General features: G+C 47.1%; 8 protein-coding genes across 8 annotated transcripts; 3 read left to right on the top strand and 5 right to left on the bottom strand.

Annotated features, from left to right (window-relative positions):
• Nucleotides 1–161: 161 nt before the first annotated feature.
• On the top strand, nucleotides 162–4,905 carry DFJ58DRAFT_715324 (uncharacterized protein; the record flags this gene model as incomplete). Its single annotated transcript, XM_041384116.1, has 27 exons — nucleotides 162–213; nucleotides 295–375; nucleotides 456–733; nucleotides 791–849; nucleotides 906–1,297; nucleotides 1,347–1,423; nucleotides 1,476–1,520; nucleotides 1,572–1,867; nucleotides 1,917–2,013; nucleotides 2,158–2,172; nucleotides 2,227–2,355; nucleotides 2,410–2,498; nucleotides 2,549–2,640; nucleotides 2,688–2,789; nucleotides 2,864–2,901; nucleotides 2,950–2,995; nucleotides 3,045–3,072; nucleotides 3,131–3,225; nucleotides 3,283–3,357; nucleotides 3,410–3,550; nucleotides 3,601–3,776; nucleotides 3,834–3,986; nucleotides 4,045–4,226; nucleotides 4,280–4,358; nucleotides 4,411–4,489; nucleotides 4,546–4,743; nucleotides 4,772–4,905. The coding sequence occupies 27 exons, from the start codon at nucleotides 162–164 to the stop codon at nucleotides 4,903–4,905; spliced, it is 3,228 nt and encodes a 1,075-aa protein (XP_041246279.1).
• A 142-nt stretch (nucleotides 4,906–5,047) lies between these two features.
• Nucleotides 5,048–9,787, bottom strand: DFJ58DRAFT_237861 (EXS family protein/ERD1/XPR1/SYG1 family protein). The gene is made up of 25 exons (XM_041379397.1): nucleotides 9,484–9,787; nucleotides 9,397–9,415; nucleotides 9,301–9,326; nucleotides 9,082–9,209; nucleotides 8,932–9,021; nucleotides 8,734–8,877; nucleotides 8,485–8,681; nucleotides 8,266–8,410; nucleotides 7,955–8,192; nucleotides 7,770–7,797; nucleotides 7,528–7,617; nucleotides 7,394–7,475; nucleotides 7,210–7,344; nucleotides 7,002–7,154; nucleotides 6,943–6,950; nucleotides 6,728–6,856; nucleotides 6,589–6,669; nucleotides 6,520–6,539; nucleotides 6,114–6,468; nucleotides 5,991–6,051; nucleotides 5,869–5,945; nucleotides 5,734–5,820; nucleotides 5,664–5,681; nucleotides 5,491–5,611; nucleotides 5,048–5,431 (listed from the first exon to the last, which is right to left on the bottom strand). The coding sequence occupies exons 1-25, from the start codon at nucleotides 9,495–9,497 to the stop codon at nucleotides 5,307–5,309; spliced, it is 2,571 nt and encodes an 856-aa protein (XP_041246278.1). The 5' UTR covers nucleotides 9,498–9,787; the 3' UTR covers nucleotides 5,048–5,306.
• A 550-nt stretch (nucleotides 9,788–10,337) lies between these two features.
• DFJ58DRAFT_776074 (haloacid dehalogenase) lies at nucleotides 10,338–11,682 on the top strand. Its single transcript, XM_041389492.1, has 3 exons — nucleotides 10,338–10,422; nucleotides 10,486–11,416; nucleotides 11,467–11,682. Exon 2 carries the CDS (start codon nucleotides 10,486–10,488, stop codon nucleotides 11,407–11,409), a length of 924 nt encoding a protein of 307 aa, XP_041246277.1. The 5' UTR covers nucleotides 10,338–10,422; the 3' UTR covers nucleotides 11,410–11,416; nucleotides 11,467–11,682.
• Nucleotides 11,683–12,587: 905 nt separating this feature from the next.
• Nucleotides 12,588–14,253, bottom strand: DFJ58DRAFT_776071 (t-SNARE). Its single transcript, XM_041389491.1, has 8 exons — nucleotides 13,946–14,253; nucleotides 13,834–13,892; nucleotides 13,690–13,786; nucleotides 13,600–13,629; nucleotides 13,400–13,552; nucleotides 13,237–13,343; nucleotides 13,092–13,186; nucleotides 12,588–13,037 (listed from the first exon to the last, which is right to left on the bottom strand). The coding sequence occupies exons 1-8, from the start codon at nucleotides 14,084–14,086 to the stop codon at nucleotides 12,961–12,963; spliced, it is 759 nt and encodes a 252-aa protein (XP_041246276.1). The 5' UTR covers nucleotides 14,087–14,253; the 3' UTR covers nucleotides 12,588–12,960.
• Nucleotides 14,254–15,359: 1,106 nt separating this feature from the next.
• Nucleotides 15,360–15,731, bottom strand: DFJ58DRAFT_626611 (uncharacterized protein; the record flags this gene model as incomplete). Its single annotated transcript, XM_041381120.1, has 1 exon — nucleotides 15,360–15,731. A coding segment is annotated over one exon (372 nt), but the record flags the coding sequence as incomplete, so codon positions are not given.
• Nucleotides 15,732–17,388: 1,657 nt separating this feature from the next.
• Nucleotides 17,389–19,090, top strand: DFJ58DRAFT_776067 (chaperonin 10-like protein). Its single transcript, XM_041389490.1, has 9 exons — nucleotides 17,389–17,780; nucleotides 17,830–17,888; nucleotides 17,935–18,009; nucleotides 18,063–18,156; nucleotides 18,211–18,255; nucleotides 18,306–18,565; nucleotides 18,618–18,739; nucleotides 18,787–18,985; nucleotides 19,035–19,090. The coding sequence occupies exons 1-8, from the start codon at nucleotides 17,429–17,431 to the stop codon at nucleotides 18,848–18,850; spliced, it is 1,071 nt and encodes a 356-aa protein (XP_041246274.1). The 5' UTR covers nucleotides 17,389–17,428; the 3' UTR covers nucleotides 18,851–18,985; nucleotides 19,035–19,090.
• Nucleotides 18,825–21,463, bottom strand: DFJ58DRAFT_776059 (cytochrome P450). Its single transcript, XM_041389489.1, has 17 exons — nucleotides 21,315–21,463; nucleotides 21,145–21,260; nucleotides 21,052–21,086; nucleotides 20,947–21,006; nucleotides 20,750–20,893; nucleotides 20,579–20,695; nucleotides 20,259–20,411; nucleotides 20,017–20,202; nucleotides 19,816–19,926; nucleotides 19,721–19,758; nucleotides 19,639–19,672; nucleotides 19,453–19,585; nucleotides 19,310–19,396; nucleotides 19,229–19,253; nucleotides 19,035–19,181; nucleotides 18,946–18,985; nucleotides 18,825–18,876 (listed from the first exon to the last, which is right to left on the bottom strand). Exons 1-16 carry the CDS (start codon nucleotides 21,425–21,427, stop codon nucleotides 18,946–18,948), a joined length of 1,539 nt encoding a protein of 512 aa, XP_041246273.1. The 5' UTR covers nucleotides 21,428–21,463; the 3' UTR covers nucleotides 18,825–18,876.
• On the bottom strand, nucleotides 21,346–23,761 carry DFJ58DRAFT_870842 (GPI transamidase component PIG-T; the record flags this gene model as incomplete). The annotated part of the gene is made up of 6 exons (XM_041394303.1): nucleotides 21,346–22,502; nucleotides 22,555–22,620; nucleotides 22,675–22,836; nucleotides 22,887–23,275; nucleotides 23,329–23,512; nucleotides 23,563–23,761. The coding sequence occupies 6 exons, from the start codon at nucleotides 23,759–23,761 to the stop codon at nucleotides 21,835–21,837; spliced, it is 1,668 nt and encodes a 555-aa protein (XP_041246272.1). The 3' UTR covers nucleotides 21,346–21,834.
• Between the last annotated feature and the right edge of the window lie 22 nt (nucleotides 23,762–23,783).

Genomic DNA, 23,783 nt, shown 5'->3' with positions numbered 1-23,783 from the left:
GAAAAGCGAGTCATACATCAGGATAGTATTTCCGTGAGCCAGAGTGCACGAAGTACAATTTTTGTGGTCGGTCTGGGGATGGTGGGGATAGGTAAGTTGAAACCAGAGATAGGATAAGGTTGACTGTTACTTACACTTTGTGTAAAGCGTTTATCGAAAAGATGCTCCTCTTGGATGAAGCTAAACGGTACCGCTTGGTGACATGCGGCGAAGGTAAGCGAAATTATCTTATCTACTGTGGAAACCTATCGTTTCATAGTGAAATGAAATATGAACTAACCTGTCGCTTATTAGAGTCCCATTTGGCGTACAATCGTGTCGCACTCACGGACTATTTTCAACACCGCTCTGTCGAGAAACTCTATCTAAACCAAGGTGGCGTATTTGATAGTACATTCATGCCCTGACGTGTATTCGCTTACCGTGACTGTTTTCACATTGTTTACTTCCAACAGTGGAGTGGTATGCGCAACAAGATCCGGAGCGCTTTCTTTTCCACACTGGAGAACAAGCTACCTCCTTAGACACCGTCGCGCATTCTGTTATAACCAGCAAAGGGCGCAAGATAAGTTATGATTACTGCGTTCTTGCTACTGGTTCCGAAAGCACTCTCCCGCCATATGTTTCCCCAGTTAGGGCTGAGCGAGCTCGAGGATTATTTGTTTATAGAAACATCTCTGATCTCGACGAAATATTGTCGTATTCTGAACAAGAACACGTTAAAGGTGGCCGAGTACGTATCATACAAATCAAGACATGCCCACGCAGTGGGCTCATTTTCTTCACACAGGCTGTTGTCGTTGGAGGCGGTCTTATCGGACTGGAGGTCGCGAAAGCAGTGTTTGATCTGTAAGTGACCCTCTTCCGTCCACTAATTCTTTTCTCACTGAAAATTCGTGAGACAGTGAGACCATATCAGAAGTCGTGATCATCAACCGTCAAGTCTTCCCGCTGTCGCGCCAACTCGACGATGAAGGTGGAGAAATTGTCCTTCGACGGATTGAAGCTATGGGTGTGCGAGTCCTCACTAGGACGACTGTCAAAGATATCATCACTTCAGATGGAGTCCTAACTGGCCTCAATCTGTCGGATGATCAATATCTTAAAGCTGAGATGGTCATTCATGCTATTGGCATCACCCCTCGAGACAACTTGGCCCGCCAGGCGGGCCTGAAATGCGCTGAGAAGGGAGGCATAGTTATCAACGATTTGTTGCAGACCAGTGCCCAAGACGTCTATGCAATCGGCGAGTGCGCGAGTTGGAAGGGCAACACTTATGGTCTCATTGCTCCTGGGGGTGAGAGCACCTGCATTCACCTATCGGATGCTACTGATAGTATCATCAGTGGAGATGGCTGACATACTGTCATTCAATTTCACCCAAGTTGAGACTGATCTCGGTGGCTTCAAACCAAGGGTGATGGTAGGTAACTATTCCTGCATTTGTGCCATTTGTTCACAACTAAAATTGACAGAATATGCCCGACCTCTCAACAAAGCTGAAACTGATGGGAGTCGATGTAAGTTATGACACTCCGCACCTATCGCTACTCTACATCACTCGATATTAGGTTGCCTCCTTCGGTGATTACTTTGCCGACAAGCGCAGTGCACGGGGTGTCCTCACCAGTAAGGTGGCAGTGGCAGAGTCTCTTACTCGAGACAAAGCCGAGAAAGCCATCGACGCGAAACCTATTGCATGGCAGATAAGTCCTTTGGAAAGCAATTGCAGCAACACGGTGAAGGAAGGCGAAGTTGCAATCAACACTGTCACTACGGGGATGAAGCACGGAAGCCGCCAGACCGCACTCGATGGTCCTACTGAGTGCTTGACTTATCGTGATCCGTTCTCGTATGTCTATAAGAAGTGAGTTGCAAAGACAGAAGGTTGTTATATAATGCTCACGGACGTGTAGGTACATCTTCACCGCCGACGGCAAATACCTATTGGGTGGCATGATGGTCGGTGATACATCCGACTATGTGAAACTCGTGTCCTTGGTCAAGAAGAAGGTGAACCTAACAAAAAAATTCTTCCTAGCAGCCTTGCTGATGCTAAAAGGTAGAAAGAGCTGGAAGAGCCACCTTCCAAGTTCATTATGGGATCGGGCTCCAAAGGCCCGGACGACGGCGCTGACCTCGACGACTGACACCCAGATCTGTAGTTGCCACGCAAGTATCCTCTCTTCTGTATCACAAAGCTCACGCATCCTAATTTGATTGTAGAATGTGGCAAAGGGTGCGATCGGCGCATCCGTGAAAGCAGGCGTCACCACTCTGTCAGACCTCAAGGCAAAGACAAAAATTGGTACTGGATGTGGTGGGTGTGTGCCTTTAGCCACAAACATATTCAAGGTACATTAATTTTCCCTTCATCGCAAACATCCTCAATGACCTGAGAACTTGTAGGCGGAGATGAAGAAAACAGGACATGCCGTGTCGAACCACCTTTGTCCCCACTTTGGTATGTCTCGGCAAGAGCTCTTCAGCGTCGTGAAGTGTGTCTACGGCTTTGTATCCCGAAAATCTAATTTATCGTGTCCGCTAGGATACGCAAGTTGAAAACATTCCCAGAGATTATGGAGGTTGCCGGTGTCAAGAAAGATTCACTCGGATGCGAGATATGCAAGCCAGCTATCGGTAGGGAATGATATGGTGTTTATCCGTACAATGCTCAGCCTGCCTAGGTTCCATCCTGTCGTCATTGTATAACGAGCTCGTGCTCGCACCTGTACACCACGCCAACCAAGACACCAATGATAAATACCTTGCTAACATTCAAAGGAATGGTGAGTCGTTGTTTATTCACGAATGTCCTTACGTTATATCTCCTTTTTAAATGAAATTTTAATTTTACTGTCAGGCACATTTTCTGTCGTTCCTCGAGTTCCTGGAGGAGAAGTCGGTGCAATTTTTTCTGTTTGTGGGTAGAAACTCCTGACCTTCCAGATCACGCCGGATAAACTCATTGTTCTCGGACGAGTCGCAAATAAATGTGGGTGTGGTTGCTGCATGTTTTCCACGCACTCACGCTATACTGGCAGACAAGTTGTACACCAAGATCACAGGAGGGTGAGTGTATCATATTGTGTAGGCGTTACATGTGAAAATTTGAGATTTACGGTACCAGGCAGCGCATCGACCTTTTCGGGGCTCATAAGCAAGATCTCCCGGACATTTGGGAAGAACTCGTCGCTGCAGGATTCGAAAGTGGACATGCTTATGGTGCGATAGAACCTACTAGTCGATTCAAGTTTGTCATGTTGATCATCCATAATTCAGGAAAGGCCTTGCGCACTGTAAAGTCCTGCGTTGGTACTTCATGGTGCCGCTACGGAATCGGCGATTCTGTTGGAAGTTCGTGTAATGCTGCATATGTTGAGCTTCATCAACTGAATGAGATGTACAGTGGCTATTCACCTTGAAGAACGGTATAAGGGCATTCGTTCGCCTCACAAGTTTAAGGGCGGTGTGAGCGGTTGCGTTCGAGAGTGTGCCGAAGCACAGTCCAAGGACTTCGGCTTGATCGCAACTGACAAAGGATGGAATAGTACGTACTCTCCACTACATTGTAAACCCATGAACCTAAATCTACATCAGTTTTCCTCGCCGGAAATGGTGGATCAAATCCGAGACATGCAACGCTGTTTGCTAAAGATGTTCCTCCGTCAAAGGTTGTCCAGATCCTTGATCGTTTTCTAATGTACTATATCCACACTGCGGACAAGCTCATGAGGACTGCAAGATGGGTAGAACAGTTTGATGGTGGCATTGAGGTCTGTCATAGAGTATCGTGTAATCTTTTCTATGCTTGCTGATATCATCTTACGCAGCGACTCAAAACAATTCTTCTTGATGACGAGCTCGGCATCTGTGTGGATCTGGAGAGGGAAATGGGCGAACTTATCGGATCTTATGCAGATGAATGGAAAGCTGTGGTCAATGATCCTGCAAGGAGGCGTCAGTTCCGTCAGTTCGTCAACACTGTTAGTAGAGCCGCATGTCTGGGGAGCGCATGCCATGGTACTAATGGCCCACGTACAGGATGAACATCGCCCTCAAACGGAAGTCATCATAGAGCGAGGGCAGGAACGTCCAGCAGACTGGCCGAAACAGTTCCCTCCCGCTAAACTTGGTGAATCAGTCATCGTTACTCCTAAATCTGAGTGGGAGTGGCGAAAGTTGGCCACTATCCACGATCTTATACCAACTGATGACGCCACCACGTGAGTTCCTACACACATTCCTTCCCCTGATACTAAGACCTCCGCCTTCTCAGGTCTGCTGCTGTCAAGTATGGTGACTCGCAATTGGCTGTTTTTCACATTCCCAGGCGGGGCTACTTTGCCACGCAACAGGTGCTGTCCATTTCATTCCCTTTCTGAACATATTTCGAAATTGATTTTGTAGATGTGCCCACACAAGCGGGCTTTCGTGCTCGATCACGGAATTGTTGGCGATGACCTGGATGGCAATCTCTACGTCTCATGCAAGTGCCATGTCTTACCCGCTTCCTGCTAGTCTTCTGAAGTGTCCGTTCCTAAGGTCCTTTGCACAAACGGAACTTTCGCCTTACAGACGGTAAATGTTTGAACGATGAAAATTTTTTCATCATTCCGTTTGACGTGAAGCAAGAAGGCGACGATCTCTTCGTGCTCCTCCCTGATTCAGACAAGTTGGATGCAGCCATTGGAACAAGTAAATGGATGGTCAAACAAGCTTCGGCTGAGCTTTCTTCACGTGGTGGTGGAGAAGGGATCGAAATTGCCAGTGTTGGAATCGGTCTATCTGAAAGTGGGCCTGCGTGCGCTGAGGGGCAAAGTTCGTGCAGTGGAAATGCGTCGTTGGATTGGTAATCCGATGGTTACTGTTGTCATTTATATTCGTGCACAAAAACAGCTGTAACGTTTTCGAAATTCTAATGGTTGATTGTCACCAAGACTAATCAGTGGGCCAGGGGGCAGGCACCAAACTTTGGGCATTTCCACAGCTTAGTCAGTATGTAGACTCCATGTCCGTAGCTAGCATCATCATCATCATCATCATAGCTTGTCTGCCTTGCTCTGGGCTTAGGCTGCTGGCCCTGCTCCATTGGCATCACTGACACGTACAACACGTACAGACTAACGCTTTAAAGTATTACATGTCTGCCATAGAGTAGTATTGATGTTAGCCCATAATCAGCTTTCGATATCGCGACCAACTCGATTAATAATAATATCAGTAGATCATACGCATCTAAATCGATTGGTGCCTAAAGAATAACGTCTTCGCTCAGCTTTCTTGCATATTATTTCAGGTCCAGCCTAAGCTTTGTCCTCCTCGTCATCATCGTCCTCGAGCTGAGGGTTGTCGAACGGATATGGCAATGGAACCTCGCGCGTAATTCGGTATTGATCCATATTCCCAAGATGCTCATTCTCGAGACGGTCTGTCAGGCATTGAGGATTAGCGAGTTGCATAGAAAGAATATTAAATGAAGACACTGACAGAAATTCCACACGACTCTTCTTACCATCTCCATTAGGGCAGATATGAATGACCGAGTATTAAAGTATGGCCAATTGGGTATGTAGAAGACCCAGAGAAAACGAATAAAAAAGTTCGTGACCTATAGTAGATTGTCTAGAATGAAGGGAGTCACAAGTATATATTCTGCTCACCATAGCAACATAGTACAGCTGAATAGGATAAAAATTTGGAACGTTTGATTTAGTAAAAGGTAGAGCGCACCGGAATCTGGGATGTGTACACCAACTCTCTCCTGAGGAGGGGGTATTTAGCATGGGGTCTGCAGATAGACCAGTCCATCGCAAAGTCCTGAGTGAAGTTGACAGTGTATCCACCCTTAACTGTAAGTCGACTCACCCATGCACACCCATATAGCGAATAGATGACTGCCGACAAACACCAGAGAATGAAAGAAGCACCGTTGTCAGTTTCTCCTGAAGAAGATCAGATGAGAGTTGGAACACAAGAAGGCAGCCTACCGTCGCGTTTCCAAAGGTAATAACAGAAGTAGTACACCATGCCCATCCCATACTTCCCGGCCTGCACATTCAACCAAGACGTAAGCTATTTTCGAGTGCTTCCATTCGATAGTGAAGACCTACGTTGATGAGATGACTAGGTAACTTTGAATCCCTATAACGTCTGACGCTCTGCACGAAGCGCACTAGGAACGGTAACATAGCAAGTACGAAGTAAGGACCCCAATGTGATTCCGCTCCACAAGTCGACCACGCTTCTTGAACTGCAGAGTCGTACGCAGACGAGAGGACATTGTCTCTTGGCACCAAACTAGACATCTGAGAGGAGGAAAAGAAGCGCGGGACAATAGCCATGGAGGTGTTTTGTTGCGATGACGACGCATTGACGTAGGAAGGAACATAAGGAAAGTATTGGGAGTAGAAACATCCAACAAAGTAGAAGTTCGACAAACTATAGACAAGACTACAAAACTGATCGCTGTGAAGGTTGAGATGAAGGATACAATCGCGCGGAATTGTAGTCACTAACCCAAGCCAGAAATCCGTGAACTGTCAATCGCGTCAATTACATTATATGCGTCACTTAATACGAACGTACTTCAACGGTCCACAAACCGCTAACACCTAGTCTTGCAACGCTCTTGATAAGCCACCATCGCGAATGACCCCGGAAGATGATCTATACATTTTCAAAAACGTGTCAGTTCGAATCATAGGCACAGGTAATGTGACCTTGCCGGAATGGGATTGAACACGACAATGACCACAAGGGCAAGCCACACAAGCGGCCAGATGAGTGGAGGACCGACTTGAATGAAAGAAAGCATAAAGCAGTATGCTAGTGCACATAATAGGAAAGCAGGAAGCTAATGTGGAATTGTATCAATGAACCTCATAGAATACCAAGGCGTCAAACCTCAAAATATTCACGATGATCAAGTCGAGATCGTACATTGAATTCTTCGAAAGAAGGTCAGCATGTGGGATATAAACAAGACAGGTCATGCGCACCAAATATGAACACATAGTTGATCCTTTCTCTGGCCCATACGACGAGGTTCAGACCGACGAGCAACGCGAGTAACGCAGGGATTAACAAAATGGAGTAGATGAAAAGTATGATATTCCATGAAGGTAATGAGGTAGCGGTACTGTGACGCAGACCTGTAGGTAATATGAGAATTCTTATAGACGTCAGCATCAGGAAAACACAACGTACATGTTATGAAGCCGATAATCGTCGCTGGTATAGATAACCCAAGCCACATGCCCGTGCGAAACGTGCTGAAATGATGGGATTTCTGGATCGTACCAACACGAAGACGAGTGATCGCTTTCTTCTTGTCACCACGTTCTGCGATAACATGTAGAAAGAGAAAAGCCGGGACCTTTGAGCGACATACCGAATCTTGCGGCAAACAGTTCTTCCATCTCTTTAAGCATTGAGCTGACCATTGCGCCAGAAGCGAAAGCTGAGGGCTCAACCTGACCATGGTGTAATTTTAAGATGTTATAAAAGGTATCAGAAAAGTCTTACCCTCTCCTTCATATAAGCTGCTTGAGCAGGCACTTGTGTAATCTTCTCATACTTCTTGACAGCTTTGCGGAAACCAGTGAGGTTCAGTATCTATTTGATTTGAGATCATCGATGATCAATACGCAGCGCGATAAGTGAGTGAGAGGCGTGCAGTCCCGCAGTGGTTTAGTGGTGATGATGGATGTAGTATGCAGGCAACATGAATGATTGAGATAATCAGGATGATGGGATCAGTCACGTACGCGGTAATTATTCAGCGCCTCGAGCCCACTGCACAAGGGAAGAAGTCAGTTTCTGCTGGCATGTGATTATTGGAAGAATAAAAGAGAAACAGGTTGGCATGAGGAGATCCACGTTGCCAACACAGTGAATCTAGCGTCGATCTTTCCTAGTGGTCCCGAAAACCGGCGACGTGAACGGGACATACCGGTAGTACTCCACAACAGCTTTCTTGAGGCGTTTCTTCGCATTCTGGTACTCCTGTGGGCTTGTGAAGTGCATAATGTTGTTTCTCAGCGGGATATTGCCATTCGCTTTTGTAGGCGGGGCTGGACGGTTGCTCTTGAGTGATGCAACTTGAGTTGAATCACCTGCGGTAGACGCAGGAAGCGGCGACATGATTTTACGTTCGGAAGTTCCTCCATCTCCAGTGGTGGTCGAATGACCTGTTTCCGCATGCACTAAGATCAGCGGTCCACTTTGTTACCCCTTTCGAGTGCAATAATGATAAATGCATACCTCCGCGATACGACTCAGAAGCTACTAGCTCTGGTGGATCATCACTCTTATCTGTATGACATTGGGTTAGGGCAAGTAAAGCCGCTGCCAGGTATAGGCGAGCTCGTGCAGCCCAGCTCGGCGTTGTGGTATCTGGATTAGATTCCTGTATAGGCGTGGAGTTAGAATGTTTCAAAAAACAACAGGAGGAAGCGCATATATGCTGAACGATAGACTGACATAGTACTTCTTGCGATGAAGCCCAAGTTCATTAAGTTGCTCTTTGAGCAGCTTGCCGCGGTCTCGCATTTCCTTCTCTCGTTCGGCATAAAAAGAATCGACTTTCTCCAATTCAGAATCTAATAGCTCGAAAAAATTTGCATGAAGTGGTGGTAGTAGAGGAAGAATCGTGTGTAAGGCAGCAGGAGCTGGAGAACCTGCTGGTCAAGTGAGGTTTCTACGCAACAAACTGAAAGCGTCTGAACTGACCTGCATCACGGAAAAAGGGAAATATGGGCGGCAAGTGCGCAGTCTTCGGAGGTAAGGGAGTTTCTTGCGAAGGGGCTTGTGACGACGAGCCTGTGAGATGAGGTGGAGGCGGAAAACTATGCATTGAAATTCTGAGCGAAGGACCTGTCAAAACGCTCCGTTAAATAGAACTTAACAGACGATGCCGAAACTGCTCACGCATCTGGTTATTCCTCCGTTGAATTTGAGTTGCGGAAAGAGTTGAATTTTCTTCAACTGGAGCATCAGGTTGTGGAAGGAGCGACAGCTCTAAAGAGTAAGTTGAAGTGAAATGAATCAGTGAGAGTTTATTCGGAATAGCTAACATACCGTTGTGCCCTTCATAATCTCTGGCTTGCTTATGAACGTGATCAATATCAGTGGTTCCAGTGGAATTCTGCCTGGCAATATGTTCTGCACGAATTGCACCGATGCACTTCTTTAGGCAACGATAATCACTGAAAGAAAACCGTAGTGAGAGTAAACGGTAGTGAAGGGGATCAATCAGCACATGCAAAACATATCGGCATGGGCAGAGCTGGGACGCACATGTATGCCCTTTTCCACTCGGGAGTCTGCAACAAGATATCATTCAGAACACGCATCACCAATACAAGGTTGGTTAGTCTGAATTAGCGGACTGACTTGTGTGTCGTTGAGGTAACTGGGGTCAAAAGGAGTTGCACGAAATGAGCACAGGCAGGAGGATAGAAATCGGGGGTGTCGACTAACCGTGCAAACTTCATCACTGTCCCGCAACTTGTGGGCTGTCAGGTTATGCTGGACGTACTGGGAGCGCGTATAGGGTATGATCCACACAGGATAGTGGAACTTTTCGACTGACACGCAAGTGAAAACGAGTCGTTAAAAAAGCTCCAGGAACGTGAATTCAAGGTGTCAGGTTTCAATCTGAAGGATCTTATGGACACCGAAATCCTGGCAAAAAGCCAAAAATGGATGTAATCCAAATGACATAGGCAAAATATTGATTAGTTTACGTTGCTAAAACTGCCATGGTCGACAGTGGTAAGTAGATGACGAGATCGTGGCGACAGAGGTCGACAGGTTGATCACGGTGTTTGTACTCACGGCAAAAATATACAACCGCCTGAAAATGTAATCGTATGGCAAGCCTAGCTTGACCCCAATTTCCAAACTTTGACTATCTCGCTTCTGACGGGTCCCATTTCCAGCACACGACCTCCGAGTCATGCAAACGTGGCGGAAGTTGGTTTAGTCTTCTGTTGATGACCAGACGCCCCTGTATGAGAGAGAACTTCTGTATTTGTCGCTGTACCGCTACAAACAAAGGAAATTGTTAAGATGCGGCGCCCTATGTGTTGGCCAAGGGATAATGGTAACGAATACAAGTTGGATGTATAGTACGAATAGCCGAGGGGTCCGCGATTGAGATGGATGCGTTGATGCGTGAATAATTTACAGTGTGTTGCATATGAAACTGCAGTGCGAATTTTTGAAAAATTCGGCCCTTTACTGGGACTTTTGCATCCAAATTAGGAAAAGTAGTGTGATACTTTCCGCGTTGACCACATTTAGATACAAAAGTCCCGGCAAAGGCAGCGGGGCCGAATTGTTCAAAAATTCGCACTGTAGTTTCATATGCAACACACTGTAGTTCGTTCGGCCACCCCTTTGCATTTGGAGAAAACTGTGAGAAACTACTAGACCGTCCAGTCATATTAACGGCACGCGACTCACCCCTTTCTGCGTCAGATGCCTAAGCTCGAATTGACGTCTCACAAAGTCTTGGTCTTTGACGTTTATGGGACCCTCATCGACTGGGAATCTGGAATATACAAAAGTCTCAAGCCGCTCTTCCCAAAGGACACTCCGAGGGAGGAGGTGTTGGAGAAATATGCTGCTGCGGAGCTAGATCTTCAGATGAAAGATCCGAGTGTAGCATACTCGAAGATCCTCGATCTCGCTTGGGTGCGGCTCAGTGGTCAAGCTAACACGAGTCTTGGTCACGGCGGACCAGCTGCAGTCACGGATGAAGGGGAGGGGGTTGGAGCATCCAGTTCAGCGATCACTCAACAAGACTTGGATCTACCTTCCTCGACACTACCAACAAGCGATGCTGAGTGCTTCGGAGCTTCCATACCCACGTGGCAGCCATTTGAAGACACCGTCCAAGCCCTCCACAGACTGAAGGAGCACTTTGCGCTAGTGGTTCTATCCAACGTGGATAATAAAAGTTTCAGCGGCACACACGAGTTGCTGAAATCTGAAACACATGAAGCTTGCAAGAGCAGATACCCGACAGATACCTCCGATTCCCCTTTCTCACTCATCCTCACCGCTCAGCAACTTAATGCGTATAAACCAGACTTGAGGGTGCTGGGAACTGCACTCCAGCAATTCTCGTCTGCGCCCCACTCCGTCTTACCGCATCCCAGCCCACCCTGGGCTGTGGAGGCGCATGAGGTGCTTGTAGTAGCAAACTCGCTTCTGCATGATATAGAGCCCGCAAATCTTCACAATCTTGACAGTGTGTGGATTTCACGCCATGAGAAGAATATTATCGGGACCAAACCCGATTTGAAGGAGCGAGGCATGTGGACATGGAGGTTCGAAACTTTAGGTGATCTGGCAGATGCGGTGGACCAGGAGGTTAAAGAAGCGCGTGGCGCTACATGAACTTCAGGTGCGTAGCAGTTATACATTCCGCGTACGAGAAATGCATTCCTTTCTCAGATAGGACAAGTTGTTATCGTTGAACTCCTTGGCTCCCATGTCAAGTATGAGGGAAGGGACACTGGGGGTCCCGTAGATTAGAAAGTATTGTCCTACATATGATACCATCCTCAATGGACACAAATTGGATTTAAATAAATAAATAAAAAGTATGAGGTCGGGTATAGCTGTGCCATAATTCTAGTAGTGTATGAGCGAACACCAACTGGAAAGAAGTTGAAAGATATTCTTGATGCAGTGATCCAGCGGGCTGATTCGACGTCAAAGGTTCTTCTATATAGTCTTCCGTTTGGAAGGATGATGAGTAGTGGGTCAAGCGAGATTCGGAGCCGAGGAATAGATGATCCCCTTTCTCATTATTGGCACTTGAGCAGTGCCAAATTTTGAATAAGCTGATACTCGAACTCAGGCTGCTGTAACTTGTTTCAACAAATCAGACAGTCCCGAGCTCACCCGGGCCCCGCTTTTGACCCTCGGGCCTCGATACCTATTCAAATAATTCAATGGGTCTATTATATTGAGTCGGCTACCTATGTCACTTGAGTGAGAGATCAATACTCGGTAATTGAAAAGAAAATTCCCCAGCTATTTTCTGTTATTGTCCGCTGTTCGGTTTTTGTTGCATTTAAATTCATTCCTATCACGAGTACACAATGAAGGGTCAGGGCCAAAAAATTGTTTCTCAACTATAGGAATAAGATGGTTCTTCGTAGCGCTTAGAATCATAGTTTATACGGGGATTAGCCTGCATAAGCCAGCAAGATGATTCCCACCTATGTTCGGGTGAACTAAAAAACCACCAGATCGGTATCAGTGGGGAACCGGGACGAAAATTGCGTGAATACGTGTGGTAGAAGCCAGGCAGTAACAGACGGGAGAGAAACAGGGTGGGCGACGATGTCATACGGGACACGGCCGCTGGCCGAGTAAAACTCCAATAAAACTCGCTTGGCATCGAGATTTGGAAAGTCACACAAACAACCGGGTATCGCCCGACGCTCGTCTCGTGTTAATACTGAGTGGGCATAGTAACTATTTATTCACTCGGCGTTAATATTTATGGATTTTCAGCCTGGTGAACGTGGGACGAGAATAGGAGAAAGCTCGCTTATGCACCTCAGGCTAGAACGACGACGACGACTCCTGACTCAGTGATCTCGTGCATAGAATAGAATCTCCGTCATCCGGGACGGTGACTGCTCAGCGTGTGTCACAACGGATAAAGGGTGTCTCCATAGGCCCGCGAAACTCGGACGCATCGACCAATTGGACGTTGTGTAAAAGGCAATTTACAGCTCGATTATTTCAAACTTGAAGGCGGCTTCACATACCTAGAAACGTTTTTTCAAACCGCACAAAATCTACCTTCTTACTGGTGGGACCTTTAGCCGGCTTCGTACTAAGCACAAGCGTTCGTGTCGCACCAATACGGGCAAGGATGTCGCGGGCATCAGATGTATAATGCTAAGGTATCGTGGAGAAATTCCACAGCTCTTACACGAGAATGACCGCCAACAACAAAGCAACCAGCACAATTATAAGGATAGTTATACACCATCCCGACTTCGTTTCTACTCCTAGAACGTCAGTATGTCATAACGACCACATAGCCGGCTCAAGCTTGCCTTCTGTGTCTCGTACAAATTTCTTCATTCTTCGCATCGCATTTGATAGCTTGGAATCTGTCCGGTCAACATTTGCCTCAAGATCGTCAAGCATTCTGGTCAAAAATCTTAGCATGAACTAGGGGCAGCGAATAACATAACCCACTCAACATGCTCGCTAATCTCATGTCCCATCAGGCCTGCTTGTTGAGCTAGAGTATTTAAAGTTCCTGATATTGAATCTATGGCACGATCTTGCTCCTGAAGCAATAACTTTCGCACGTTTTGGTTGGTCTCCCCTCTTATGAAATGAACGCATGAAAACATACTTGTTGTTCTTCATGAGCCCATTTTGCCTGCTCATCATCGGGCTCTCCTGACTGCGAGCCAGGTACTGATTGCAACGGAGACCGTGAACCACTAGGTAACGATGATTGCGACTGAGGAAGGGGAGTGGACGGTGATTTCCCTCCAGACGGCAACTAATGAACTGTCAGAAACCGCATACCTGGCAGAAATAAATACCGACATTTCGACCTTCGACGTCCGCCCTCATACCCTGTCCTTAGGTTGGTCATCTTGGTTAGGGTGTGCATGCTTCAAGCAACTTGTGACGAACCTCGATTTCACGACGTACGTGACTCACATATTTCCGCCGTTCAGAGACCTCTGCATCATCCAGTCCGAAATATCTAGGACCCGTGTCCTCCACCATCCTGAAAGAAATAAGTCCCTTGAACTGCGGATTATCATCTCAGCTTACTTGACGCTCTCTTCTAAATCCTCCAAATCTGTGTACAGAGTAGCAAGCGTAACTTTCAACTGCACTCTCATGTCAGCTTTTCGCTCGAAGAGTATGTCAAGGATAACCTCACTTCGTTTCGGGCCAACATAAGCTCTTCACTCCCATCCCAAGCGAGGCTGCGGATTCGCAGGAACGAAGAGCGTAATGACGACGCTGTCTGGAGTGAAGATTGGATCTCCCGCTGGACTTCATGATATGGGTCGGTCGACATGGTGCGAATGAATGTAACAGATCTGGTATTCGATTGGCACTCGGAGATATACAAATTGACATACAATCCGTAGTCGATGAACCAAGAATGTTGAACACGTCATTCCGATCCGCCGGATTAGTATGTACTACCGGCCCGATTTAGTCCCTGAACCCAAAAGGTGGGCTCTGTAGACTGTCGAACACAAAAAAAATTCCCATCACCGAAAAGTTGCCGAAAAGTTTGTGCAAAGTTGTTTATCTATGGTGTGCTGATGCAAGTTTACCGGGTCCATGTGTACCTGTGTACGCTGACGAACAAGTCCATGGTCCGTATTTCTAATCCCGACTGTTGTTGATCCATAGCTATCCATACTCATTCTGCCTGCCCTCGAACTAGTTCATGTACCGCGTTCAATCCAACAATTACAGCTCGCCACTCCGAAAAAAACCACCGTGCGCAAATTCATAACGACACGGACCTCTTCGATGAATCGATGATCATCGACCTCTACCCTGCCCAGCATCTTCAATAGTTGGCTGTCTTTTTTGTCCCGCATACATCGCGTTTCAACATAGCTGTATATTATGCAATATCCAACTGGTCCCATTTCCAGCCCATACTTGAGCAATCCTTCCGTCCAGCGTGTCCTCCTGCTGGCTAAATCTTGATGGGCTTTGGCACATCATCCATATGGTCTAGCCCCAAGTCACCGTGCTCATTCCACCCCCAGCCCAAAACTTACACGTCTGACGAGCCAGATGGAGAGATCGCTGCCATCACATGTTCGCTGCTACAAGCAAAGGATCTCAATGAAGGTAATTTGCCATCGTGGGATAAGGTAAATTCGACAGGCCCGACAGTGACCCCGTTCTCCTCAACTTACGACTCCCGACCCAGTTGACCATGGGCATTACTTCCCGTTGATAGAAGGGTATTTTCATCGTCGTCCCTGAGAAGGTATCTCCCATTCCACGTGCACCCAAATTGTTGAACATGCCCCAAAGAATCCGTCCTATGGAGTTGTCCTTTGATCCAAAGGCTGTTGTCTGTGAGGGCGGTCATAGTTCACGATCTTCGTGTCCCCTAGTTGGTCATGTCTGGCCAAAGAGCATATGTTTATTATTGAGAATGGCTCGCACATAAAGTACGACATGACGAGGTCCTGCAACAATGGAGTCGACAACAAGTTCACTGGGATTGATGGTGCGTCCCTCGATAGTGAGGTAATCAAACGAAACAACTGCCGGAGGTGCCGTAGCTTGTTTTGTGCCCGCACCGAGCGCCCCAAAGTCATCGAGATGACCACGTCTGGTCGGGAAGGCAAATTCAAAACAAGGTATGATGTTTCCAAAGCGGCAGCGATGAGATAACAGGTATATCCTTGGGAAGTATAAGTTTTGTACAAGGGCATGCTGATCGGGGTGAATTCTGTCAACGGTCCCATGTATTCAGGACTCAGCTGTGCTTTGCGTCCGTCTCCACACTTCAAAGGCTGCCATCTGCCGTACCCAGACTCCAACAATGCGAGAGTGTGGTCTGCTCCAGTCGCAAGCTGTGAGATCCCGAGGCTATTGGGAGAAAGCGTGCCCTCTTTGAAAGTATGTGGGTCGTCATCAGGAGCATTGGCTAGCTGACTGCGAGCGTTGGAGCCAGCAGCTAGGAGACGTAGATATGGAGTTGAGCTTCCATGAATGGGCACGATGTAAGACTTGATCGTGATCACTGAAAGAGACTGATTAATTCGGATTGTGCACGTATATGGATATGTTTTTTGTTAACCAGTCCTTTGCTGTCCGGACTCCTGTAGGTAAAACAAATGTTGTGGATGTCAAATACAAATGTCATGAGGCAGGTGAGCGGTGTCGGGGAGTTGGGGCGCAAGCGCCGTTACGATAAGTTGGTTTGCACCATCTAACGCATGAAATAAGCAGTAGGGCCAGCTGAGGTGGCCCTACCTCCCAACTTTGCTTGCGGGAACTCCAGTTTTCATGCTTGTCCTTGCCAGATACGAGTCATACCGGTCCTATACCATAGAGGCGCTCAGTTTATGTATCATAATAATAATGTTACTGACCATAGTCTGTATCCAATATCTTGCTCAGATGGAGCGGAGGAGGCTGGGGCATATCAGCTCGGCCTCGTACCTCGGCCAGCCGACATGTTCCCCCTGCAGTCATTTGCACAACCTATTCACCGTCTTGAATTCGACATCATATTTTACACATAGTACGAGACAGGTGTCTGATCCAGTTCATGCCAATAATTTAGCACACTCAATAGGTGGGGCAGAAGGGAAAGGAGTATGATCATGTACAAGACCATTAGACTTTGAAATCGACGGCCAAGAACAATCATGATGGTTGCGCCCCAGAACTCCGTCTGCGAGATGATAAACCGCCCCAGTGAGAGATGAAGACTGAGGTAAATCTGGTAAATCACCACCATCGGTGAGCTCAATATGTTTGTTGTTACCACAAAGTATACACGAAGTTTCTGGAACAGCAGAGGAAAATCAGTAGATATACTAGAAAAGAGGACAAAAAGATGCTGTCAGGGCCAGACATAGATCGAGAATGTTCAATGGTAGGGATTACAGACAAGACTCTTATCATCTTATCCAACCGTTAACGCCACGCAGAGATCCAGTCTATCCCAATCAAAACATCGGAATCGAGACTATCATAGCAAACTCGACTCGGACGTCTGTGAGCGCCATCATAAGAGGCTGTTAGAATTTCGGTGAACCGGAATCCTGGACCCGAATGGCCAAGTGAGAAGTGAGGCGTGGCTGTGCAATCGCTCAGCTGGACGTTATAGATGCCGGTTCCTTCCGCAGCCGGCACCAAGACTTGCTAGATCAAATTCAAACGCGACAGATACAGGAAGACGGCTGAAGACGACCGATAAACGAAGCCATGGTGGTAGATAAAGACACATGAGCGACAGCGCTCTAATAATCGAGAAATCTAACCACTGCCTCAGGCGGACCGATCGACTCTCAACATCAACATCATGATAGCCGGTTACTATCTGAGCTAGGCCCTCGAAAAACACAGGGGCGATATATAAAATCTGACTCGGAACTACATACCGCAAAAACCTGATACTAAGACCTTGATAAGACCCAGTGACTTCATTGCGGTACTGGGAATATCGACCATCTATTTAGGGATTCTAGGCCTGCGGCAATGAACTCACAGGTACCAAGCTTAAGGTTCAGCACGGTTCAAGCTCCAGGCTTGTCTGGGCGTGATCCAACTAGCTAGAACAGTGTCATATGACTCCAATGATGATATATAAATGCTATTAGCCTAGGGCCCGTACAATCACCATTCATACAACCTTCATCGATCATCATCCATGTCGAACATTCCAAAGACACAAACCGCTGCAGTCGTGCCGCATCATGGAGCTGCTCTCGAAATAAAGAGGGATCACCCGGTCAAGCAACCTTCTGAGCTTGCCCCAGGCGAATGCCTCATCAAATTGTCCTGCACTGGAGTCTGCCATACGGACTTGCACGCCAGCAAAGATGATTGGCCACTTCACGCCAATACACCTCTTGTTGGCGGGCATGAAGGTGTAGGGGAGGTTGTTGCCATTGGGGAAAACACTGGCGAATGTCCTGTGAAGATTGGTGATCGAGTCGGCATCAAGTGGCTTGCGTACTCTTGCCTGAACTGCGAGCAATGCCGCAATGGACGAGAGCAAAGTGAGTTAAACGTTTGAACGTTGAATATGATACTCAATTTTACATTCAGACTGTCCTAAGGCGAAATTAAGTGGATTCACCGTTGATGGCACATTCGCACAGTACACAGTATGTCGACTTCCAGGTATTATAAATGTGTCGCTGACTTCGTTAGGTTTCCTACGTACATCATGTTACCCCTATTCCACAAAATCTAGACAGCAACGCCGCGGCCTCGGTACTTTGTGCGGTAAAGCTATAGCCTTTCTAACTAATTGTAATCCACTCACATGTTGCATCAAGGGAGTTACCGTATATAGAGCTCTCAAATACAGCCGTGCAAAGATTGGCGAATGGGTTGCCTTGCCTGGTGCGGGCGGTGGTCTCGGACACTTGGGTCTGTCTCACTACTGCAGTTGATATTAATGAGCCGATCTGACTTATTGAGTAGCGGTTCAATACGCGGTGGCTATGGGCTTCCGCGTCGTAGCGATAGGTATTTCGCCCTATACATACTTGAGTGGAGACTGATATCGTCGTGTTCAGACACAGGCCTCGAGAAGAAGCAACTGTGCTTGGAGCTTGGAGCCGAAAAATGGATTGACTTCAAGGAGGCAAAAGATATTGTCCAGGCTGTGCGAGAAGCCTGTGATGGCGAGGGAGCACACTGTGCTGTCGTCACCACTGCAAGTCCATCTGGTTATACGCAAGCTGTTGATTACCTTCGACCTGGAGGAACGCTGATGGCAGTAGGGCTGCCGGGTGAAGCAAAGCTCGAGGCATCCATCTTTTTCACCGTATTCAAGGTAGGTTCTGTGAGGAAATATTTGAGTTTGGTTTGTTCAAGAATTGTTGCAGAGCATCAACATCATTGGTTCATATGTTGGTAATCGTCAGGATGCCGTCGAGGCTCTGGAAATCGCATCGAGAGGTAAGGTAGTAGTGAGGTATGAGTGCAAGGGTCTCTCAGAGCTCGAGGAGTGAGTAGTTTGCGATGGTAAGGACACATAGCTGACATGATTCACAGGGTCTATGACGCACTCAAGGAAGGAAAAGTAGCAGGGAGAATCGTCTTGGAGATGTCAAACTGAACATCTAATGTAGTCATAAGATACTTCACGTCAAAGCCAAGCCCAGCTTATATTGTACTTGCACGCATATCGAAATCGATGTACTATTATACTCTTTAAGTCCTCCGTCTGAATACCAGGGGAAGGCGGGTTGGTCTAAACAGCCATCAACATTTCATCTTACAGGAGCAGAAGTTCGACGTACGCCAGAGTGAGCATACTTCGTGCGTCGAGTACTCTTGCCTTGCGCTGCTCATACGTTTCGCCAGCAAATTGCGGCTCGTCCTTGATCGAAATAATATATTGCGAAATTAGAATGGTGAGAACAGCTGCTCCCTCGGTTTCGGCGAACCTAAGCAAATTCAAATGAATGACCAAGAACAATGACAATGTACTCACTTTCTTCCTGCACACCCTCTATAACCTTCATTGGTATGGGCGTCTTCAAGTTCGTTCTGAGCAAGATGTCAAGAGACTTACCACCACTGAAGGCGAGGAATGCATCCCTGTTCCAGTCGCCCAAGAATCGTTCGGGTTTAAACGCGAATGGATCTTCCCAGTACTTAGCTGCAGTCGTGTGTTAGGTTGTTGTTGCGTCTCTTTGTATCTGGCAAGTATCTTACGGTTGTAGTGAAGCCCAGGCACGTCCAGTATAAGATCCAATCCTTTAGGCACAACGACTGTTTTTAGCGTCCCATTCACATCTGTGAGGGTGAAGGTCGTGTCTTCGGCACTCGATTTTGGCACAGCGCAAACCTGCACCTGACGTCAACAAAATCGCTCAGAGATATTCGCTCCCACCAACATACAGGGGGGAACATCCGCAGTGCTTCGTTGAACACGCTGCTACGATGTCAGCCCATAACCCGGTCGATTTAGAGGCAAACTGACGCGGAAGAGTAGGTCAATGACGGCATGTCATCATAAGTCTGTTAAAAATATTGTGAGCCTGACTGTACAGGTGTCTGTAATTCAGGGGTCCATACAGGAATTCTTCCATCAGACAGTACGTGCTTGATGTGTTGGTACATTTCTTCTTGCTTATCAGGATGTAAAGCCAATAGTGCGAACGCAAAAGAAAGTGCATGGGCTGTCGTCTGTGAGTTGTCAGCGTGAGACAAAAGTGTCGAAGGGACGTAGTACCTCGTGTCCCGCGACCAAGATTATGAAGATATTGCCTGTCGGACGATGTAGTCATGTTCTGCTAGAGTCTGAAATTGTAGCTTACCGATTAATTCGCTATCGCTCAGCCTTACTTCACCCTTCGACAAATTCTCATTGTCATTTGCTGACACCAAACTAGATAAGAGGTCGTTATTATCTTCTTCGTCCTTGGATTCCTGCCGTTCATGAATCATCTCTGTAAGGTATCGCTACAAAAGGGGGTCATTAAAAATGACAAGTGTTCAGCCACAACTGTGGTACAGACATGCAATTCATCGAAGGCAAGCCTTGCACGTCTGAAACTTTTAGTGAGCCCCATGGCCCATCTCGGTACTAAAATTGTAAGGGTGAGGTCCTGTGTCACTGTGCGGAGAGCATCTTTGAAAGTCAGCTGGTGTCCGAGTGGGATCACATCGTCCTTTTTCCAGGATATAGGACGACCAAACCCTATAACGAGTTCACTATATTGACAGCTACTTATTGATAATGCTGATCATGCTCACCTGCAGCCCCGATCACGAACAGGGCAATCTAGTTATCCGAATGAAATTCAAGAAGCACGGAGGTGGCCTCAAGAGCTCTCACTGGAAAAGTCAAATCTACGGAGTGATTGACAACCACTTCTTCTTGTCCAGCCCACATTGTATCAAAAAGGTCGAGCATGATCTGTGTCGTGGCATCCCAGACCAATCTTTTGTTCTTCTTCAAGTCATGGGTTAGGAAGCTCTATTTTACGCATGGACATCAGTTACTAACTTCTGAAAACCCAGGTGCGACGACTTTGCGGTAACGCTTCCATTCGTTGCCTTCGGAAGCAATAATGTTTTCGCCGAAGAATGTTAATACAGTATATTGGCCAAGAGGTTTTGGGAAGCGTTCTCCACGAGACCAAACAATGTCCTTTCATACGATTAATCAAATTTGTCAGGCTTTCAAGACCGAAACAGACACACCTTGATCACATTGACGTCTGCTATCAACATCGATCCCATTGCTTTCGGCCAGCATGCCACCTAAAACCATTGGCCTCTGATACATCAGTGTTGCAAGCAACTTACAGCGGAAATTATGTCGAGGCCCCTCTCCGCAAAGGCTTCCGAAATTTACGTTAACCAAGGTAAATGAACCAACATGAAAAGAGTTTGACGTACGGCCATGCTTCAACAGCCAAAAATGATCATGACCTAAGATCAACAAGGGGGTCGGAGGCAACAGGCGTCCGAGCACAGTTGAGGAACTAAGAATTGTTCTGTGCCCTGGAAGATGACTATGCAGGATAATTAATTCTATGTAAACAATTTGATAAAGCTGGTTAACTCACTGAATGTTTGCCAATAGTCGACGGAAATCTAAGAAGAGCTGCAATGCGCGCAGTGCAACCACCGAACCCACTAATATTGAAAGGGTCTCTAATGACAAACCAGTGACAATCATGCTTGTGGGAGTGTTGGGAATGAAGACGTCGTGAGCCAACGCACTACTCTGCTCACTTGTAGCTTTATCGTATATGCAGGATGCTCAGTCAATTTCAAACCCGGTGATTTTCGGAATGGACCATCATTATTACCGGGGGCAGACCGCCACGTGGCTCAGACCATACTCCCTTCCGACGGATGACAAGGATCACTGCGGAAGTTCGAATAGATCCTGGTGGTGGGACATATTATGGCCAGTCGAGAACTGAAGGCACTTCGACAGATGCCGCCGGAACATATATATGGATCAATTCCGTCGAAAAGGCGTGTGCGAGGGTCGAGACATCGAGTGACCCAGAAAAGGACAGTAGGTTGTATGAGCACTAATTAGTACAATGGGATGTAATCCCACATTGATTACCCCAACTATTCTTGAATCTCCACCACGACCCACTTGCGCGTCAGCAGATTAAAGATGCTTCCGAAAATCAATGTCACGAGCGTACAGCTGAGGATAATGACGTTATAGGGCATGCTGAAATCTGGGGTGGGAAGGTCGACAAGGAGTGTCGGGGTATAAATCCTCTCCCAATCATCATTCGAAGAAGTATTGTGAGATGATTGAGGGAGCGGGAAAAACACAGCTCCTGGTAGATCCCAGCCTCTCATCGCATCGGGTGGATGTTCGGTGTATTTTAGAAAAGCTTTGTTGACCTCCATGGAAATTTTGAGCGTGGTCTTTGGTGGAATTGTGAGGACAGCTTGCAACATCGAGGGAGAGAGGCGGTCATTAGATTGTGGCGAGGGTGGATGATATTTTAGTCCTGAAAGCAAGTCGCCTAAATACACAATATAATTAGCAAAGACAATCTTCTTATGGCCGTAGGTCATACTCCGTATCTGTGAGTTAATTTCGACTTTCATAGTGTGCATCCACAACGTGAGGAGTGCAGGCATCATCTCCAGATAACCTGCCAATATCTCCTGAGGAGAATTGTTGGTCACAGAAACAGATAGAACGCCTCGTGTTTGCGTTGTACCATGAATTGTTCGTTTCACGCTGAGCGGGGTGACCGGTATTAATGGTGGCAGTGCTGCGTTGATGAATCATAAGTGAGCTGGTTATACGGACAGAGATAGACTTACGATACTGGAAGCTATGCTCACTCGGCCAGGACATGGCAATGTTGGACGGAATCGTGAAATTAGATGCTTTGATACATCATTGGTTCACATTTATTACAGAGAAATGCTTGTACGACGCACAGGAGGATAAGTCATAAATGGCTAAACCATCGACATGGGCGGGATATTCGGGGATGATTTGGTAGTCCTTGTGTTCCGGTAGAATAACAGTGATAGAACTGGAACTCGCTACTGGGCATGATCGTTCGATGGAGCGATCAAACAGTAACTGAAGATTCCAGTCTGTCAACATTGTCAGTAAGGGTTATATCATAAACCAGTTGCTAGTTCACCTCGTCTCTTCCCTGCGCTGGTTCGCACTGGATTGAATACCGCTTGTAAGGTCAGTTTTAATTCCACACCAGTGTCTTCCTTCCATATCACGTGAATCCCCATGCCATGCCAGTCAGCATCAAACACCTTCTGAGGATTGAGAAGTGAAGCAAGCCCTGCATAGCTCTTGCACGGAAGTAGCTTCAAGAAGGGCGTTAAATTCTCCGTGCAAACGTTCTCTGAAGGAAGTGAGGCGTGCCGAAGTTCGTGTGGGGCAAAAGTAGGAGTAGACCCGGATAAAGGGAAGGCGACCGTCGGTGACAATGTTCGTCTGGAATCTAGTGACCCAAGAGAAGCACAAAAGAGTCCTGAAAGTGCGTTTCGAAGACCAGACCATCGTTCATCCACTCTGACAGATTGAATGAGTGAACATGATTACAGCTATTCGTTGAGCATACACACGTCGTTACCTCGCTAGCGCCCATCCAAGCCCATAGCTCAGCTCCAGTGCCAACCCCAGCTTCGTGAGGATGCCCCCAGTTGTCATAATTCCATCTTCCAGCGTTGAGAGTGAGGTGCAGCTCGGTGATCGCGTACTCGCGTAGGATTTGACCAAGAGTCAGTGGGAACAGGGCGTAGTGCTGGGCTGCGCAGCTCGTGCAATTCAGGAGTGAGAAATAGCGATGGTAGACTCACATTCATCTAGTTGTCCCAAGGCCTTCGGATTTCGTGGAACTGCACTCTCTAGAACAGTCACAAAAGAGAACGTCGTCGATACTCGCCCATCTCTGAGTGGTTGTATGCGTAGATCTTCCCTATAATTTTCCCCCCGATATAGAGCAAAGGATGGAGCACACAGGGAAGCTAAGAAAATCCAGACTGAGGCACGACGCATTGGTCTACACTTCAAGCTTCAA

This window comes from Suillus subalutaceus (genome assembly GCF_016647625.1).
Source record: "Suillus subalutaceus strain FC151 chromosome Unknown DFJ58scaffold_27, whole genome shotgun sequence".
Taxonomy (NCBI): Eukaryota; Fungi; Basidiomycota; class Agaricomycetes; order Boletales; family Suillaceae; genus Suillus; species Suillus subalutaceus.
The sequence above is the reverse complement of the archived record's forward strand: the minus strand, read 5'-3'. Positions and strand labels throughout refer to the sequence as shown.